The following is a 20,797-nucleotide window of genomic DNA, read 5'->3' as shown; positions in this document are numbered from 1 at the left end:
GGCAAGGTTTAATGTATAAAAAGGTACACATAGAAACTTTTAGCCCATTTCACAGCCTATAGTAAGTATTGGGACAGCAAAGATCTGACCTATTGGTTTGACCTTAGTGGTTTTGTCAGCTCAGTGGATCTCTATCTCGGAACGAACATGTTGCATCACCGCGTGGGTTCTTTGACTTCACTGTCACAGATCAGGTTCAAAATACTGTGAACTGGGACTCGCTCATATGCACATTGCACATAAAAAGGATGGGGGGTGGGGGGGTTATGGTCTAATATTACCTGAGTGACTTCACCGATACGATTGTTGGCACCGTTCGCATCCTATTGTTTTGAGATCATTATCTTCCAAATAAATAAAGGTGAAATGTGTATATGTGAAAAGGCTGTAAGATTGCTGCATCCAAATTCAAGCCAGTAGCAAGCTAGTGTGCAGATTACGTTAAACACAGACACAGCCTTCCTTATTCACGGTAGAAATGTGATGCTTAATCACCCAAAACCTGTGTTGTTGAGGGCTTCAGTCCTCTGTTTATTTTTCACCAGGGAGAAAAAAAAACTATATATAAGCTGAACTTCACTGAGCTCGCACTACAGTGTTAGGGATGGATCTTTAAATTTTACAGTCTTTAAATTTCTCTGAATGTGACCTTATCTTAACCTTCAAGTTCAAAGAAGCGCAGACACATGGCTTCACAAAACAGCATTATACATTGTATACAATATAGTTCCTTCCATTTTGTATTTTTATTTTTATTTTATGCAAAAAATGGTGCGGAGACACGCTTTTAGAAAATAGGTTTTCATGATAGCGCCTGTGTTAAATAAAAACGACATGCCGCTATAATGTTAATATTACGGTGGATTTGTGAATAATTTTTATTTTCAACTAAAAGGGGAGCAGTTGTTCTTTAGTCAAACAAATGATCTGATCCTGCTTTGACAAAACACTATCATTAGTTTTCAGGTTGAGTTTCAGGCAACTTCAGAAACCGCTGCTCAATGTAGTCGCTTAAAACGGACTGACCCAACTTTAGCCAATTGTTTTACAAAATGTAGGAACTGGCATCCAATAATTTCTTTCTGAAGGTTTTACCAGCCAATCACATGCCTCGTCGCCATTACCACCTTTTTAGGCCCCGTCCAATCCAAATTGCGACTACTTGCGGCCCCGAGTCTCTCTTTCAACCTTCACTCTACTGAATCAGGAGGGGCACCTTCACCAAGCTCCGTGGTGCATCGGCAGCGGCTTAATAATTAAAGGAAAATACAATATTCTTCAGAAACATCATGTCCCTTCTGACTGTAAGCAGGCTAGCGCCTAGGCTCCTCAATTCAAAGGTAAGAGGAGGGAAACAATGCCAACTCTGTGTTGTTTGTCTGCAGAGTTGTATGAGCCAATGTGTCTTACGGTGGCTGGCGCTAGCTAGCGCTAGCCCTAAGTTCTTGGCTGCATTGCTGGTTGGATATTTTAGGTAACTGAAATTATTGTATCCCCTTAATCACCGGCCAGCGCACTAACCATTATAAATGGTAAGATATCGATACTAATTTAGCCGGTTTAAATTATGTAATTAGCTAGCTGGCAAACTAACTAGCTGACTGAGCGATGAAGACCTTTTGTGGTATCGCACGCTCAAGTAGCTAGCTATCTAGACAGCAAAGGCTAGCTAAAATGTCTTAATTCATTCGATTCATATGGATGAACATGAACTAGCACTTGGATAGCTAGCCTGTTGAAGTTAAGACTGATATTACCGGCCTAGCTAGTTAGTAGTGTAGTTAATTCTATACCTAGCTAGCCAGTTTAAGAAAGGCTACGGGCACGGATGGCCTCCTGTTTGCCCTGGTCGGGGGGCTCATTTTCGCGAGCACGTAAGTAACTAGCTAACGTTACCTAGCTTAGCTTCTGGTTCTGTAGCTGAAGTTATTTGACTAGTTTTACCTTTCAAATTGTCGATCGCGTTTACATTTACTGACACAATGGTCATTCATTTGCCCTCCACAAAGACTGTTACACTTGGACTAACGTTAATTGTTGGCTAGATACTATTGAGTCATTTCTTAAGTAGAGCTCGATAGTTGACGACCAATGCTCCTGATGGCTTGTGACTAAAGCGAAGGAAGTCCAACGAGCGTTAGCTGAGAGCACTGGCTAGTTTCAGAGTTAACTTTGTTGTCCTTCACTAGCAAGTTAACTGGGTTTATTAGGCGACTAGTTAGGTACTTTTTATTTTTTTTTATTGCTTCTGGCTATAAATGCCTTTTAAATGAACGTATAGGTTTTTGTTATGTAACCTATGTCTTTGTAACCTATATTCAAACTCGTTAGCAAGCCACCCTTAATGGCGTTAGGCCACAGAAGCCCGCTACACTGCCTTAATCAGTGGGCTAGCTAATGAGCCATCTAACTAGGTGCATCAAAACTGCAGTGCAGCACTATAGCCATAGTTTTTTTAAAACCTCTGGCAGAAAGTGCACTTCTTTCTGCAGCAACAGTCTTATGTACATTACGCTTTTGGACGCGGTCCCTATCTGTAAAACCTTTGCTGAGGCTTTTGGATGGTTGAGTTTTATGGCTTGTGCTATTGGGTGGATGCTCTATTTTCTGATACAGGCGGATGATGCATATTACATTCCATCGGTTAAGTTCAATGTGTGTATTCGCGCTATAGTCTGTAGTGAAATGGTACAGACCGGACAGACGTGTTTTAATATGGTAATTTATCGCTATGGTGCTGTAAAGACCAATAAATTGAATGTGCCCAAGTATTCTAGTATAAATACAAAAACAATTGTGGATTGCAAGTCTGTCGCTTTAAAAGCACAATTAGTTTTTGTGATATGTGTTGGCAAATGCATATTTGTCATATAAATTGCTCAGAAGTAATCTCATCTGTTCTTTGTAGCCCGGGTTAGCACATTCAGACTCCGGAAGGACTGTTTTATGGCGATTGATATCGTTTTATCTGCAAGAAAGGGCTCAGTGAAAACTGGCAATTTATTACCTTTTTGATAGAGCTGTTCCTGGTCTTCCAAATGCACCCCCTGTAAAACTGAGTCACCACGACTTTGTTTTCCCAAATCAAATTTGTTAATGTGACTGTTGGGTGGAGCCAAGTCATACATTCTCTCCTGTCCCTTATTGTGTACAAGGTCATAACATTTTAAGGGACAGCATTATCAGATTTCCACAATGACAACGGTTGTGACCTAGAAGGAAGTGGACCTACTGCCCTGTTCCAATGACCTGCTGTCATGTTGCACATTGATCCCACGACTATTGGTGCTATTGTAAATTGCTTTTAAGAAATTACAATGAACTCCGATTTGAAGATAAGCTGGAGTTAGGTAGGACTTATCAGCGTTGAAATGTTGCTATGATTGGTATGCAATTATTTTTTAGGTTGGGGGGGGGTCATCAAATGTGCACTCTTCTGAAATGTAAGATGATGGAAAAATGCAAGGGTATAGTTTCTAGCTGTGAAGCAAAACTATGGCAGTGTTTTGTTACTGCCGAAGGTCATTTTGTCTGCAATAAGGTCATTTTGTCTGCAATATTAAACCACAGAAAACTACAACGGACCGATAGGCGTCAGGTTGTTTTTTAGAAGGTCTGCTGGCTGATCTGTGAATGACCAGAGAAACTTTTGTACAAAATTAATGGGGGAGGTAGACTTAGCAGGATTGCCTGAACTGGGTGTCAGCTGGCCTTGTTTGACGTACCAGGCCTGTCAGGCTCAACTCTAAGGCACAGGTGAAAGGTGAACAGGTGGGGCTGTCCGTTCAGGGCTAGCACACATGGCCTCGGCTGTGTGCTCCATTAACTGCCTTGGGCAGTTAAATCTTCTGGTGCCCCGTGTGCCAAAAACCATATGTGCTCTATTTCTGGTGGTCATGTGATTTCTGCTGCTGTTTCCAGCGAGCAGCAGTATGACCTCTGACTATGCCCCCTGGGAACCTTCCTGCTGAAATGCAGCCTAAAAAGCTACAGAATGCTGACATTCCTGTAAGCAGGTGTTTGGCTTCTTTTGATATTCTAGAATCAGTGGCAGGTGGGGTTGAGTTTGTCTTCATCAACCACTCGACACATTGGGTTCTGATTGGCCTGTGCAGCTGCATGGAAGTTAAAGGGTTTATACACTTTTTTAAAATACTGAGTTTTTAAATACTGTTTCAGTTTTGGTATATATTTTCAGTTGGCCCCAACAATTTTGTATGTGCTGAAGCATGTTTATTGCTAGTTGTCAGACTTCTGTAAATATCTTGAAATATCCTTCATCTCTATCAAACTCAGGGCCAATTGAAAACATATACTAAAAACGAAATGATAATCAGAAAACCCACAAAAGCAAGCTGTTCAGTTAAAATGTGTTGCCATGGACATCTTCAGATTCTGCATGTAATGTATAAATTAAATGATGGGCTAATAGTCTGATGCCCTCTGACACCAAACTGTTGGTCTGTCCAGTGTCTGCCCCTAATGCAGCTGACTACCCACTCCTCTAAAATAAGGCACCCCGGTAGCATTAGGTGTTTGATGGAGGGCCATATTTCCATTTGAACTTTTTTTGTTTTGCATTGACTGCATTGATTGTATTCCAGAGTCGTGGACTTGGTTACATTTCAAGATTTGAAAAAAAAGCAAATATGTAACACTTTAGTACAATGTTGTATTTGCATAGCGTGAATACTAACAGTGTGCGATGCTCCTGTTGATAGTGTTGCCATTCCACTCAGTTGTTTTAAAGCACAAAGTAACCATGGATGTAAGGCCAGAACGGCTGAAGCTGCAGGGAAGAGCACGTGGCCGTTGAGAAGCTGCCAGTGATTCCCCTCTGATTCCCGGTTCTGTAATGGCGTCAGGCTCTTCTTGTGTTGGCTGCAGTTCTATGAAGTCAGCTCCCCCTCAGTGTGAATTGTGATATTTCCCACGGCATTCAAAAATCTGAGCGCGTGCCTTTACACCAGCAATCGGTTGGTCCAGCTCCCATGTTCTGAAGGGAGCCGTTCTGCGGACTCATGTTTTGCAGATTTGGCAGGAAGTAGGAAGTGGAATGATGCCACCAGCGGGGTTAAAAATATGCTCGACTGTCGTAGTTATCCGAAGCAGATGCACGGCAGTGGTGCAACCAAGGTCAAAAATAGAACACCCACGCGCACTTCAGCACAATTGCAGATGGACAACTCTGTGATTGTGACAGTTCTGTCCGACCTGCCTGGCGTAGTTTTGCTGATCTCTTAGCGAACGAGAACCGACGCAGTCATGGTGTGGCGCTAATCCAAACCCGCGGCCGCTGTCGGATTGTTCTGGAAACTACCGAGGCCCGTGGAAGGCACTCTGCTGCCCTCGGCCGTTCTCTGCAGCAGTGTGCTGCGGGAGTCCGTCCAGGTGGCCAGAGTGGCGGGACTCCTCTTTCAGCCCTCTCCCCCCCAGGTGTCCCATTTCGGTACGGTCACTCTCGCTTACGGGACGTGGCAGCGTGCCAGTCGAGGCTTGCGGCGGGATTTCCGGCCCGCGTCCAGCTTGCCTCCCCTCTCCCGACCTGCACACTCCCCTAATCCCTCCCAATCCCCTAGTCTGGGCTCCTCCCCCGTGCCGGCCTGAGTCTTGTGGCACACCTAAAGTGGAAATTTTAGGTATCCCGGGTGGCAGAGGAATCGGGAGCGATTGGTGACGTGCGTGTGCATGTCGTACTGATCGCGCCTGGAGAACGCCTCGTCTGCGTCACATCACTGGTCTTAATCCTTTAAGCTATTTTTAGAGATAAATAGTTGTGTGTGTGTGTGAGAGAGAAGAAAGGTAGGGCATCAGATTGGATTTCATAACACGATTAGAATGCTGACTCGTGGGCCTGTTTCTGCAGACGTGATCTGGAGAAAGCGAGCCGGGCCTCTTGCCAGGGTTCAGATGGGGACTCCTTCATCCCTGAAGTAATAACATTTCTTTGGGAAGGAATTGAAAGCATGGTGGGAAAATGGCAGTCAGCCTGTTCTCGGTCTGATCAGTGACTCCACCTGAGCTGTTCCTGTTCGTATCAGATTCCGGCCTCCGTGCCGCAGACGCACGGAGCAGCTCTCCTTCATTATTAAGAGCCGGGCGGTGGCACCGCCTTCCCTGAACAGCTGGTACTGCCCCCCCCCCCCCCGCAGGGGCTCCCAGCGTCCTTCACTCTGAAAAGCGGCGCTCTGTCCCGCCGGTCCTGTGACTCTCTTCCTCTGCTCTCTTTCAGAACGCGGCCTGCGTCCTCGTGGCCGCCAGAAACGCCAGCGCGTCAGCGGTGAGTCTGCAGAACCGCGCGCCGTTAGCGCGTAGCCGCCTGGTTTCTCTGGTCTGTTCTGCCTTTTCTAGGTCCTGCTTGATGGGGTAGTTGGTTCGTGCGTTTATTTTGTGAATGAGTGGTGCATTTGTGACATTTTGTTGGCCGATCCGTTGCAGAACCTGAAGGATGTTCTCTCAGACCTCATCCCCAAAGAACAGAGCAGGATCAAGAACTTCAAACAGCAGTATGGCAAAACCAACATCGGCCAGATCACTGTGGACATGGTGAGTGTACCCCCATGACGGCACTGCTGATTTAATCCTCTGTTGTGAAATGACCAGTGCCACCTACTGCGTGGAGGACTACCGCATCCTCCTTATGCTATTAAGTTTTATCTTAAAATTGACATTACAGGCATTTAGCAGACGCTCTTATCCACAGTGACTTGCACATCTTTTTACATAGCATTTACATTGCATCCATATAATGAAGCAATACAGGCTAAGTACATTGCTCAAGGGTAAAACAGCAGTGTCCTGTTTGGGAATTGAACCTGTGACTTTTGGGTTACGAGACCGAATCCTTACGCATTATACTACACTGCTGCCCCCACACACTCGCACGCACACACACACACACACACACACACACACACACACACACACACACACACACACACACACACACACACACACGTGATTTCTGATGCTAAAACGCATGCGACCCGTGACAGATGCACATTGACATGAGGGCTCGCATGCACTCACTCACTCACTCACACACGCCCACGTCATCAGTCTGAAAGTTAATTATTGATGTGAGACAAGTATAGCATTGCATGGAGGAAGGGCTGAATGAAAAGGTTGCATTATTATGGGATATTGAGGTGAAAGGCATTTGGTGATGGACTCTCAGACCAGTGTCAGCCTTGTTTTAAAGTCTTAAATGCCCAAAGGTTAATTTACAGGTCACGGTCTTTCCGTTACGTAAATGAGTGTTGTGTAAACTCTTAATTGAACAACAATGTTGTTTAACTCAACGTCTTGTTGATAATGTAGCCTGTCAGTGTTTGAAATGGTAAATGGGAACAACAAGACCCCTGTTTCTTTTTGAATGGAGGGCACAGCGGTCTTGCGTTGAGTTCTGCCGCTCCTAGCACTAAGTCATTAGTCTTTTAGTGGAGCGCGTGCCGTGCGCAGGCTGGGTTCTGCCCTTCCATGGCCGCCGCTCAGTGACTCAGCTGCTGGTCTTCTTCCTCCTGCACTGACAGTCCAAACATTGTCCGGCTGAGGTTTCTGAGGTTTCTCTTTGGAACGGTACGATCTAAAATCAGAGCGGGAGAGTAAAACCGGAGCGAGAGAGTCGGAAAATCTCTCAAGCCAAAGTGTAACGCCAGCGTTCTGTGCAGTCAAAGGAATGAATACGCGACCGTGCTGGGCTCTACTGCTGACTGACTTTCTGCGTGTGTGTGCGTGTGTTTGTGGGTGTGTTTTGCAGGTATACGGCGGCATGAGGGGGATGAAGGGCCTGGTGTACGAGACCTCTGTGCTGGATCCAGATGAGGTGAGTCCTGCGCTCCACGCTGGCAACCCCACGACCTTATCTCAGGGAGCCCTGCGTAGCCATGTCTCCCACTACAGCGACTTCACTTAAGGACACACCAGTGCACCTGCACCCAGCACCTACAGCCCTAACTCCCCTGTGAGTGGAGTCTGGGGGAGGTCAGTCACAGTTAAAATGAGCCACACTATTTTGATTTGGGATTAGCGCACTTTATTTAGACTCTGCAGGGGACTTGTAATTGAAGCACAGCTATTCAGGGTACAGGGTACAGTAGGGAGTGGCCCCTGGATGTGTCCTGCGTGTAAGGGCCTGTGCCGAGACCTCCCGTTATGCAAGCGCACTGTAGCTGAGTAACAGCGCTGCGCGCGTGAGTCACTAACCCGGGTAAAGGGGAGGGGCTGGAACCAGGCCTTTATCTCCCGCATGCACAACGCGCCAGATCACGAGACCTGCGCGTGGGAAGTCACTGGCCAGCAGACGCGACTTCCCACGCCTCCCGGGTTATGCAACCATTTTGAGCCAGCTGACCTTGGTTTGGGATGGGGTGGGCCGAGTTGGGGAGGGGGAAGAAAGGTTACTGAAATATTGGGACATACTCCTGGAGTATGTGTGACTACGGAGTTTTGTGTGGAGGAAATCAATGATTGATTTTACTACCATCTGAAAGGAACGTTTGCAAGCCTGTCGGAATGTGCTTTCAGGTAATGTACCACCTGCAGGTTGTATTTTAACCTGGTTCCACCTGTTTTACCTGTTTTTACCTGTCCTCACCTTTCATCCGTCATGAGGATTCACCTCTCTCTTGCGCCCCCCCCTCCCTCTCCTTTTGTGTCCAGGGAATCCGTTTCCGTGGATACAGCATTCCTGAATGTCAACAGTTGCTGCCCAAGGCCCCCGAAGGCCAGGAGCCCCTCCCAGAGGGCCTGTTTTGGCTCCTGGTTACCGGGCAGGTCCCCACAGAGGAGCAGGTGAGAGGCCAACAAGGGGAGCCCTGTGTGCGGGTGTAGCCCTGTGTGCAGGTGTAGCCCTGTGTGCAGGTTTAGGCCTGTGTGCGGATGTAGCCCTGTGTGCAGGTTTAGGCCTGTGTGCGGGTGTAGCCCTGTGTGCGGGTTTAGGCCTGTGTGCGGGTTTAACCCTGTGTGCGGGTGTAGCCCTGTGTGCGGGTGTAGCCCTGTGTGCAGGTGTAGCCCTGTGTGCGGGTGTAGCCCTGTGTGCGGGTGTAGCCCTGTGTGCAGGTTTAGGCCTGTGTGCAGGTGTAGCCCTGTGTGCAGGTTTAGGCCTGTGTGCAGGTTTAGGCCTGTGTGCAGGTGTAGCCCTGTGTGCAGGTTTAACCCTGTGTGCAGGTTTAACCCTGTGTGCGGGTTTAGCCCTGTGTGCAGGTTTAACCCTGTGTGCAGGTTTAGGCCTGTGTGCGGATGTAGCCCTGTGTGCAGGTTTAGGCCTGTGTGCGGGTGTAGCCCTGTGTGTGGGTGTAGCCCTGTGTGCGGGTGTAGGCCTGTGTGCGGGTGTAGCCCTGTGTGCAGGTTTAACCCTGTGTGCGGGTGTAGCCCTGTATGCGGGTGTAGCCCTGTGTGCAGGTTTAACCCTGTGTCAGGTTTAGGCCCTTGTGTGCAGGTGAGCCCTGTGTGCAGTTTAACCCTGTGTGCGGGTGTAGCCCTGTGTGCGGGTTTAACCCTGTGTGCAGGTTTAGCCCTGTGTGCAGGTTTAACCCTGTGTGCGGGTGTAGCCCTGTGTGCGGGTGTAGCCCTGTGTGCAGGTGTAGCCCTGTGTGCAGGTTTAACCCTGTGTGCGGGTGTAGCCCTGTGTGCGGGTGTAGCCCTGTGTGCGGGTGTAGCCCTGTGTGCGGGTGTAGCCCTGTGTGCAGGTTTAGGCCTGTGTGCAGGTTTAACCCTGTGTGCAGGTTTAGGCCTGTGTGCGGGTGTAGCCCTGTGTGCAGGTTTAGGCCTGTGTGCAGGTGTAGCCCTGTGTGCAGGTTTAACCCTGTGTGCGGGTGTAGCCCTGTGTGCGGGTGTAGCCCTGTGTGCGGGTGTAGCCCTGTGTGCAGGTTTAGCCCTGTGTGCGGGTGTAGCCCTGTGTGCAGGTGTAGCCCTGTGTGCAGGTTTAGGCCTGTGTGCGGGTTTAGGCCTGTGTGCGGGTGTAGCCCTGTGTGCAGGTTTAGCCCTGTGTGCGGGTGTAGCCCTGTGTGCAGGTTTAGGCCTGTGTGCGGGTTTAGCCTTGTGTGCGGATTTAGCCCTGTGTGCAGGTTTAGCCCTGTGTGCGGATTTAGCCCTGTGTGCAGGTTTAGCCCTGTGTGCAGGTTTAGGCCTGTGTGCGGGTTTAGCCCTGTGTGCAGGTTTAGCCCCATGCAACATCTGCTCCAACCAACCACTGGCAGCCACCCCAGCAGCAGGTCACAGTTATCTTGACACTTTTTGAATGAAATGGTGTTTCCTGCCATTTTCTCCATTTTGCTCTTCATGCTTGTATTTGGAGAGCTATGAGGACTTCACAGCTATATTGAGTGTCTTTATCAGTGAGAAAATCACAGCGCCTGTGCGAACCTCAGCATGAACTTGAGCCCAGTTAAAAGAATGCAGAATCGGGAATTTTATAACTATGTTGAAGCTCATTACATTACATTCACTTAGCAGATATTCTTTACCTGTAATAGGCATTCACCTGATTAATATGAGCAATAGTGTCCTGGTGAACACTACCAGAGCAGTGAATTTAGATGCAGCATCACTAAAGTGCTAATGCTGGTTTACTGCCAACCAATAACCAAACACCACTGTAGCTGAATGATTTTTTCAGCCATATCAGACTTGAAGGCATGTATGGATTTGTTTAACACTCTGTAAACACTTTCATTTGATCTGAAAGGGAACATTCAGGTCTTAATCGGCTGCCAGCAGTTTCTCTTCCTGTCTTGTACCGGACGTATGTTTCGCAAAGGCTGCACCCAGCTGCAATGATTGACAGGTGTTGGCTAATAGTTGGCCAGTGAGGTCTTGCATGGGCCCTTTCCCCAGGGGGTCTTCACTGAGTCAGAGTTCAGAAGTGGATGTGTTTTGTGCTGACTGAGCCTGTGTGCCCCCGCCCCGCCCCCCTGCCTCAGGTGAGCTGGGTGTCTAAGGAGTGGGCCAAGCGGGCGGCCCTCCCGTCCCACGTGGTCACCATGCTGGACAACTTCCCCACCAACCTGCACCCCATGTCCCAGTTCAGCGCCGCCATCACCGCGCTCAACAGCGAGAGCAGCTTCGCCCGCGCCTACTCCGAGGGCGTCAACAAGGCCAAGTACTGGGAGGTGAGCGCGCGTGCGGGGCTTCACCAGCAGGGGGTGCTCACAGCGAGGACAGCACCGGGGGCCGCTCGACTTACAATTTATGTGATATTACCTTTGTTTTCCCTCGGTGATGAAAGGCTGTGCCCTCTGTCATGGTGGTTGTTAAGTAGTTTGTTTTGTTTTCTGGGCTTAACAATGCTTATGATATTGGAGGCAGTTGTACAAGGTTAGTTTCACACTGTTCTGAAGAAAGAAAGTTTCAAAACATAAAACACCTATAAAATCCACTCTTTCCTTCACAAAGAGTATCTGAAATAAAGCTGGTATATGATGTCCCTGGAGGGAAGGGGGAAGAAAGTAATATTTTCCTCAATGCTGAATGTGAATCTTTCACTTATTTAAAAAAATCTCTTGGTCTTCTTTGCTTGCTTCACTAAAATTTAATCCTCTAGGCTAGTGTCTGGTGGCAAGAATATTCCCTGCATAATTCACAACTGCATTCTTGCTTTGTATACAGATAATAATTGGAATGACTAATGTGTTTGATGTCTGCTGTCGCAATGCATGTATAATAGATATGAAGAATGCAGGGGTGTTTTTCTCGGTCTAAGATTGAAACCAAAGTAATTGGTATGACTTGCTCAACACTGGTTGGATGTCTGAAGTGCCTTTCTTTATGGGGACTTGCGTAATGACAGCTGACCTTGAGTCTACCTTATACGTCAGTTAGGCTGCCTGAAGCCCCATCCCCACACCCTTTCTTCCTCTTCCTGTTTATCTATTTCAGCTTTATGGATGTTCCATACTATGAATACATAGTGACAAGGGATTAACTACAAGCAATGAAAGAAGTGCACAGCAAGCCAGTCAAATCTTTAGTATAGCAGTACTGGTTATATTTGTCTAACTATAAGGTATGGGGATGTTAAGCAGTGATTTTTCTGCCTCTTCCAGTTCATCTATGAGGATTCCATGGACTTGATCGCAAAGCTGCCGTGTGTGGCGGCAAAGATCTACCGCAACCTGTACCGCGAGGGCAGCAGCATCGGCGCCATCGACTCCAACCTGGACTGGTCCCACAACTTCACCAACATGCTGGGCTACAGCGAGCCTCAGTTCACCGAGCTCATGAGGCTATACCTCACCATTCACAGGTGAGCGTGCGCGTAGCCTAGCGCTAACCGTTCACAGGTGAGAGTGCGCTTAGCCTAGTGAGCCTAGCGCTAACCATCACAGGCCAGGTGCTAGCCTGCTAACCTTCAGTGCGGCGCGTAGCCTAGCGCTAACCGTTCACAGGTGAGAGTACGCTTAGCCTAGCGCTAACCATTCACAGGTGAGAGTGCGCTTAGCCTAGTGAGCCTAGCGCTAACCACACACAGGCCAGAGTGCACTTAGCCTAGTGTGAACCGTACCCAGGACAGAGTGCACTTAGCCTAGCGCTAACCATTCACAGGTTAGTGTGCACTTAGCGTAGTGTGAACCATACCTAGGCCAGAGTGCACTTAGCCTAGTGTGAACCATACCCAGGCCAGGGTGCACTTAGCCTAGCGCTAACCATTCACAGGTTAGTGTGCACCTACCTGTGAACTATACCTAGGCCAGAGTGCTGTTAGCCTATTGCTTACCATTCCGCTCTCAGCTTGCCAATTCGAAGCAATAATTCTGCCTACTTTTCAATAGTTAACCAATGGCTTAGTTAGTTGAATAGTGAGAAGAGGTCTGTGGCAAATATAGTATAGTTTGCAAACCATCCTCTGAGAATCTAACCCGTGTTCTACACTGGCCCTGGAATGCCTAACGCTACAGTGAGGGCTGTTCTTCTCTGTGAACTGTGAGGCGAGACTCGAGTCTGCTTGGTGCAATCCCTCTGATGGAACACCGTCCAATCAGGGTTTGGGTCAATCCAATCTCAGCTTCCTCCGTGCAGGAAATGAATCCGAAATTCAATTTACTTCCTGAATTAACTGGACAGACGGGTTTAACTGGAGCCCTGGCGGGCTGTAGGGCATGCAGGTTGCCGTGGTTTCCTTTCAATCAGCAGCAAGTTTGGCACTTTGAAACGGGCTGTGTGGACTTGAGCCAGTCAGTGACCTGCATTAAGTGCTGAAACGCACCGAAAGCCAGCAGCCTGCCGGAACTCTGTGTTTTACGGGCAAGAGGGAGAGAGGTACCCTGTTTAAATACTCCAGTATCGCATCACAAGAATATTTTAATGATATTTTTTTTGCTGTGGCTTTCGGTACCATGGCAACTAGGTGCCTGAAGACCACTCCCAGATGAGACGCCTGCCAGTAGAATGCACACGTCATGTACACACAGCCATGCAGCTAACTGTTGTGTAATAGCCAATAAATACATACAGCTGGCTACTTCCAGTATTGGCCTTGTTGAGGCTACCACGGCAAAGTAATCATGATGGAACATGACAACGGAATTGGGAGCATGCTAAGCGCTGTCTAGCTTGCTAATGAATATAGAATAGTTGCAAAATATTAACTAGCAATGTCATGCAGTACAAATTAATAGCCCCCATAAGAGAGATGTGCATCTAGACTTTGAAACGGTCTGCCTTCCCTTGCACCCGGTTTAGCGCTTGACGCGTGAGTTTGGCTGTACTTTAGTCGAAGCAGGGCAGTGATTGGTGTGATTTGGCAGTGACCAATCCATGCCCTGCCCCTGAACTGTGCCCTGTACACCTCATGATCATTTTCACAGTTCTTTCACAGAATCTTATTTCAGTCCTGTTTATGCTTGTATGCTGCAGCGGGTGGCTACAGTACGTATGCTGCTGAGCTTTTGCTGTGTGCTGTTATGAGTTTACAGTGGCAGTTGTGTAAAAATAGATGATGCATAGGTAGAAATTAGAATTATAGTTTTTGCATGTTGGTTTAAGGAAATTAGTACCAGTAATCATTTATATCTAGTGGTTGCTACGGTTTTTACTCTGTCTGTAAAAAGTATATGGAAAGAAGAGCAGCAATTGTGGCTAAATTTAGTTCAAAAGCCCTAAATGTTCCTATGTCTTCCCTATCTTTCTGCGTTGTATTGCGGTGTTCCGAGACTGCTGCAGCCCATTAGAGCTCAACTGCGTACTTCTGTGTTGGTGCACGAGGACCAGGGCCGTGCTTTGGCCACGGGGGTTTTAGAATGACTCATTTTGGAGGTTGTTGTATTTGGATTTATAGACTCTGCCCTCTAGTGGTAACTGTGGGGACAGCAAGGGAAGAATGGAAACAATTACAGGGCAGTGCAGTATTAAGTAATTGACAGTTGGGATCAGTATGTTTGTATTTGTACTTCATTTTATGCTTCTCTCTTTTTTTATTACTTTTTTATTTTCTCCTGTCATCTTACTGTTTGACTCACCTGAACACCATTTAAGTTGTTTTAAAATGTTTAATAAATATGAAATGTTTATATTCTGTTGCACTGTGGAAGTGCTGACGAGTGTTAGTGGGTGGCAGTGTTAGTCTTGGGCTCATTAGCGGATGGTGATAGTCTTATGCTTTTTAGTGGGTGGTAATTTGGATTTCTCATGCTTGTTAGTGAGTGATGTCATCGTCCCACGCTTGTTAGCTGGCAACATCTCGGGCTCTTTAGTGGATGGTGATGTCTGTCTTACACGCATTAGCGGGTGATGTCGTTGCCTCACTTGTTAGCGGATGGTGATGTTGTTGTCTCTGACGCAGGCAGCTCTTGTGATTATTCCCCACTGCAGTGACCATGAGGGTGGAAACGTCAGTGCCCACACCAGCCACCTGGTGGGCAGTGCCCTGTCCGACCCCTACCTCTCCTTCAGCGCCGCCATGAACGGGCTGGCAGGACCCCTGCACGGGCTGGCCAACCAGGTCTGACCCAATATCCATTCATCTCATTTATATAACCCTGCATGTGAATCCTTATCTAAATCTAAAGTCTATCTGAATCCATTCATACTGCTCTAAATAATGTTCACCCTCCCTGTTTGTTTATGTACAGTATACATTCTGTATCTGTTCACCCACTTATCTCTGTTTGATGCACCCTACATGTTTCTGGATATACATTTCTCTCTCTGTACCAACTTAACTATTATAAATATGTATAATCTTCATCTGTAACACTGCTCTATTCATCTTGATGACTAACATCATGCAGCCACTTTTTAATGAATCTGTTTATCTATATATCTTGGGGCATTTATTGCTCTCTGCATCTCTGTTTGTGTATTAATTTATTTATGGATTTCTTTGTTGCTGAAGTATTTATCTTCTGTATGGAAACTGATTATAACCGCTGTGCTTTTGGCAGAGCTGTGCGCACTGAGCAGGCCAGCGCGGAGGGGATGCTGATCGCTCGCCTTTCCCTTTGTGTCCTGCAGGAGGTGCTGGTGTGGCTGACGGCTCTGCAGAAGGAGCTGGGAGGGGAGGTGTCTGACGAGAAGCTGAGGGATTACATCTGGAACACGCTGAAGTCCGGCAGGGTGAGGAGGCCCCCCGCCTGTGCAGCACTGCCCGTTTCAGTGTCGCGCACTGACAAACGGCTGTTGGGGGCACGCGAGCAGTAGGCCATTGGCTGGTGCAGTTTGAAAGCTTCACTTAAAACGAGCTTTAATCGTGTCTGACTGGAACGTCTGAAATGTGAGTCGGGAGCTCACTCAGTAAACGTGCTGCTTGCGGTGAGCACCACAGCCGCGGGGCAAATCTGTGCCTGTGCCGACTGTGGCTGGCAGCCCTGCAGGGCCGGTGTATAATTAGCTCTGCGTTACCCAAGGGACATATGAGATACGTGAGGGACATATATAGCGGTGTTGATTGTCCGAGCGACCCCTGTTGGCCATCCAGGCAGGCCGTGGCTAGCTGTCTGGGCGTGCATATGATTGGGTCTCCTCTGCCCCCGCTCTGTGCACATGCGTGGCTTGTGAACACCAGCAGCTGGCTGACACCGTGCGTTTCGGAGGAGGACCGCGAGTTGTCTTCAGTCTTCCTGTCCAGCAGCAGCGGCTGTATATGAGAATGCTTGTACACAGCTCGCAAATTGGACGTTTCAAATTCAGATGGGATTGTAGATGCCAAATGAAAAATTAAAAAAATGGTTGAACGTGGGAATGATTGATGCTGGAATGTGTAAGATGGGTCCAGTAGGGATGGGGAGTTTGGGCTGTCCTGCCCCCCCTCACCCCTCCCCTCCCGCCCCCTGTCGGCGCAGGTGGTGCCGGGGTACGGCCACGCCGTGCTGAGGAAAACGGACCCGCGGTACACCTGCCAGCGCGAGTTCGCCCTCAAGCACCTCCCCGACGACCCCATGTTCAAACTGGTGGCCCAGCTCTACAAGATCGTGCCCAACGTCCTGCTGGAGCAGGGCAAGGCCAAGAACCCCTGGCCCAACGTGGACGCCCACAGCGGGGTCCTGCTGCAGGTGGGTGTGGGGTCGCTACCCCTGCGGGGGAGCCGAAAGTGTGCGTACCCTGAGAAAGAGCAGGTGGTCTGAGGAACGCGACTTAAAAACTCATTTTAAGGTCAGAATTCAAACTGACAGTCTGTGAGAACATGCTGTGAATGCATTTACGCAGTATGGTAATGGTAGATGAAGAAAGGCCTGCATTCAGTCAACATTTGTACCTGCCTTTCAATTGCATCTGAACACAAATGTCACCTTCTTTTCTTCACAAACTGTTTGGCAAGTCTGTTTTCGCAGTTGCTGAACTTCTTTCACAACACAAACTGTTTGTAAAGGAAAAGCAGCACCTCGTGATTGTAACTGTTGGTCAATTGTTGAATGTTGATTGAATCCCAGCCAAGTGTTCTTTTTAATGCTTGTGTACTCCTGGAGCTTAGCAAGGCACATGCTGTTATTTCAGTTTATTCATGCGCATTTGTGAGTGAAGCTCTAATGGTAATCATGAATAGTTTTGTGAATTGAATATCATACAGTAAGCCTGGAGAGGCAAAAGGGATGCAAACGAGGTGGATTCCAAGGCCCTGCCCAGAAAGACTGTCTCCCGTACTGCCTGTGGTGCAGTTGAGTTCTTTAACTGGAGAGAGAAAGGGCTCATAGGATTGTCATCCTGGAAATTGTTTGTGAATTGAGTTTCTGCTCATTTCCATAATTGACTGAATTTAACCCTTTGAATGGTAGGTTTTTGTGGAATGTTTTTTAAAATTCTAAGTATATGTTGTAGAACTCCACTGCTTTCAGTTGCCAGTAGTGATCGTTACATCAGCATTGGAACATTCAGAACATTCTAATCTCGTATTTGATCTTACACTTCAGAGGGTTAACTGGAATTTGCCCCATCCCTAGACGTCACTGGGACGTGCGTTTTGTGCAGTGCTGCATCCTTTGAGCGGTGTGATGACGCCCCCTCTCTCCCCCCCCGCAGTACTACGGCATGACGGAGATGAACTACTACACGGTGCTGTTCGGCGTGTCGCGGGCCCTGGGCGTCCTGGCCCAGCTGGTGTGGAGCCGAGCCCTGGGGTTCCCCCTGGAGCGCCCCAAGTCCATGAGCACGGACGGGCTGATGGCGCTGGTGGGGGCCAAGTCGGGTTAAAGAGCGGGACGGGGTCGGGGGGGAGGGGCGCGAGAAGGGGAGGAGGAGGAGGAAGAGCTGCAAGATTACCCCTGGGGAGGGGGATTCAAAGAGACAGTACGCTTTTAAATGAGTTTCGAGATATAATTGTAAAAAGGGCCTTTACATTAGATTGCATTAGGTTACCAAGTAAAGTGGTATTCGTTGATAAATGTTTTCACACAAAAAAACAGTTTTCAAAAAGAGAGAGGGAAGTTTTTTCTTTTTTTCTTTCTGTATTTATTCCCCCTTTTTGAAACATCCCATGCTTAAAACAGAGTTTTTAGAAAGTGCTTCTTTTCCACTGAGAACATGCGCCATTGGTTTGAAGTCTGGCAGCTTAATTAAAAAGGAACCCTATTCTTCCCTGGGTTCAGGGAGGCGACCAGCCAATCGTGAAGCTCTCGTGCTCCACGCTGGCCAATGGCGCATGGTCTCGTGTCGCCGCATCTCACCGATGAGGTCTGTACCCCAACGCCGTGGTTTGGAAGCTTCTAGAAGCCCCGAGCCTGGCTCCGTTAAAAGGAGGGACCGCTGGTGAAGGGGGCCTTTCCTGCTGAAGCCGGGGCAAACGCTGAGACTGACACGGCGGGCCGCCGCGCGCTAATCGCCATCGCCACCGTTCTGACATCATGGCGTACGGATCCCTTCATGAGGATGGGGGGTTTTCCGGAAGCATCCGGCTCGTCAGAACCTGCAACCCTGTACGCACAACACAACCTCGCCACAACACACCACGCCCGTGACATGGCTGCAGTCTTTACACACAGCGCTCACCTTAGTGTCCTCTGGTCCAGGGAGGCCCGGCGAGCGTACATCCGCTCCCCTCTCATTCGGTATAACGCACACAGACGAAACTGACAGGGCAGAGGCTGGCAGCAGGCTGCTCCTGAGGGTCGGAGTTCTCTCGAACGGCGCTGCCAGCGTTTGCCGAATCTCCACACCTCGCCAGCACGAACAAGGAAACTGAACCGAACGAATTCTCCCGAAAAAAAGCTTTCCCGCGCGTCTTTGCCCCTGCTTCAGCCCGGACGGCCCGCGGCGGGAGAGCTCCCCGCCACAGCACTCCACGCTCGGCTTCCTGTCCCGGCTCCCGTTAGACTAAAGATCAGGCCGTTTTTTTTTCTTCTTCTTTTTGTCCCCCCACCCCCCAGTTAAATGGGTACTGCCCCTTTAAATCGACGGTCTTCGTGAGGCTCTCCTGCCTCGGCGAGCCTCCCTTCTGGCCTCTGGCCCGCGCAGCCGCCTTCTCTGATCAGAGTGACCTGCCGCTGGCCGCCTCAGTCGCTGCCTTTTATGCCCGAAACCCGGATGTGTTGGAAAAGTGTAAAGTGGGTAAGGTGTAACTAATTTAAATTATAGCTCGGTTTGTGGAAAAGGGTACAGTGGGTGCTGGGTTTCTGGTTTCTTTTGCTTGAAGAGGCGGAGGTCAGTTTTCAGTTTGGTTGTTTCTTTTATTCTCCCCTCATCCCCCCCACCCCCCCACCCCCACCCCCACTTGAGAGCAGCCAGGAAACATTGGGAAGGAGCAGTCCAGGAGTCCGTCTTGTGCGTTTGAAGCCAGTTTAAATTTTTAGAGTTTAAATGGTGTGTGTACTTTTTTTTTTTTTCTTGCTAAATCGGAGCACTTCAGTGATCTGCTACTCCTAAATGAGCACTTGAGTCCTGGTCGCCAGTGGTCGCCCCTTGTTTGACGTAGTTCCCCCCTTTAGATGACTTGGTTTGGTGTGCGATATCCATGTTGTAATGAAAAAAGAATTGTTTATTTTGTCTGCTTTTAATTGGTGGTATAATAATAATTAGTATTTTGCTGGTGCTCAACTGTAATCTGACAGTGGTGTTGAGGCTGGAATTCAGGTTTACACAAGCGCTCACACACACGTACGCATGTACACACAGCAGGCTGTTCTACTCTTATGTAGCTTAATGATTTAGTCGGCATTAACAGGAAGAGGCTAGCCCTTTAATCGGCTCTGTTTGTAAATAACACTGTGCTGGCCAGTGAGGGGTGTAGGTAGGGGAGTCCCCCTGGACGGGCTGCTGTAGGCTGTACTCCTGGGCTGCTCTCGGGTCTAACGGGACGGGGAGCCCCCGTGCACCTTTACCTGTCTCCGCACAGGCCCTCAAACACTCCGCACCTGGGTGCACTCGATTCCTTCTGCCTGAGTCTCGCTTCAGCGCTTCCCACTGCTCTGTGCTCGGTTAGTGAGGTCTGACGGTCCTGTTTTTCTCGTGTGGCGTGTGGCCTGCTGTCTCTTTCTCTCTCTCCCTCACGCACTGTGTGTGTGCGGGTCTGCGTGTGTCGGCGTGTGCGTGTCTGTCCAGTTTATATCCGTGTGGTTTTGGTCCCATTGTGAGGTCACAGCGCAGGTTACTCTGATTGGATAATGCAGTGAAGACGAGGGTGGAGGCGGCGAGGGGTGCATTGAGGTGGGAATAATAAGGGGGAACTGTAGAGGGACAGGGAATTGGGCTTGGAAGGGAGGGCAATGCATAGGAGTAAAAAATGGAAAATGCAACAAAAAAAATGAAAACCAATAAATGTTTTTATTAACGAACACTGTTTCCTGTGATATTTATTTATTGCTGATTTAAAATGGTTCTATTTGGTCCTTTTACAATACAGGACTGACCAGCACAGTTCTCCAAGTTAAGGTGGGTATTTATGACTTTTTGTGTGGTTTAAAAAATTTTTAATTCTTTTAAATTAAGTTTTACTGCATTATGTTAAGATTCACTTTTTTGTGCCAAAATGCATAGTTGCACATGGTTACTGACACCCTGCCATTCATGGTGCTGGACATACTGGTATGTTTGAGGGACAAGTTGCTGCTGATGTACCTGCGGGTCTGTTCCTCCTCAGGAATGTCTGACAGGGACATGCAACCAACCGTGAGATAAAGGTCTCCTTGTTCCCCTTTACATCACATTACATTTATTTGGCAGACGCTTTTATCCAAAGCGACGTACAAAAAAGTGCATTTCATGGTCATAGACAACTGCTAAACACAGGTTCAGTAAGATACAATACTTAATTTGTACAGCTATTTCTAGCCAAGAACACAGTTTAGTTCACACTATTCAGGCCTAACCTCTGCAAAGCCAACTAGGCAGAAGAATAAGCTACAGTATTAGGACAAATACAAATTACCAAAAA

General features: G+C 48.3%; 1 protein-coding gene across 1 annotated transcript; it reads left to right on the top strand.

The window, feature by feature from the left end:
• Nucleotides 1-1,154: 1,154 nt before the first annotated feature.
• On the top strand, nucleotides 1,155-20,198 carry cs (citrate synthase). The gene is made up of 11 exons (XM_064299043.1): nucleotides 1,155-1,340; nucleotides 6,233-6,280; nucleotides 6,439-6,546; nucleotides 7,760-7,825; nucleotides 8,662-8,793; nucleotides 10,923-11,111; nucleotides 12,045-12,244; nucleotides 14,809-14,938; nucleotides 15,451-15,552; nucleotides 16,278-16,487; nucleotides 17,452-20,198. Exons 1-11 carry the CDS (start codon nucleotides 1,290-1,292, stop codon nucleotides 17,620-17,622), a joined length of 1,407 nt encoding a protein of 468 aa, XP_064155113.1. The 5' UTR covers nucleotides 1,155-1,289; the 3' UTR covers nucleotides 17,623-20,198.
• Nucleotides 20,199-20,797: the final 599 nt, after the last annotated feature.

This window comes from Anguilla rostrata, chromosome 11 (genome assembly GCF_018555375.3).
Source record: "Anguilla rostrata isolate EN2019 chromosome 11, ASM1855537v3, whole genome shotgun sequence".
Classification (NCBI taxonomy): Eukaryota; Metazoa; Chordata; class Actinopteri; order Anguilliformes; family Anguillidae; genus Anguilla; species Anguilla rostrata.
The sequence above is the reverse complement of the archived record's forward strand: the minus strand, read 5'-3'. Positions and strand labels throughout refer to the sequence as shown.

Bases quoted from the DNA above. Each gene is read 5' to 3' on its own strand.
- cs (XM_064299043.1), top strand. From the start codon at position 1,290: ATGTCCCTTCTGACTGTAAGCAGGCTAGCGCCTAGGCTCCTCAATTCA. The intron at 1,341-6,232 runs GTAAGAGGAGGG...GCTCTCTTTCAG, and splicing joins CTAGGCTCCTCAATTCAAAG to AACGCGGCCTGCGTCCTCGT. The intron at 12,245-14,808 runs GTGAGCGTGCGC...TCCCCACTGCAG, and splicing joins CTATACCTCACCATTCACAG to TGACCATGAGGGTGGAAACG.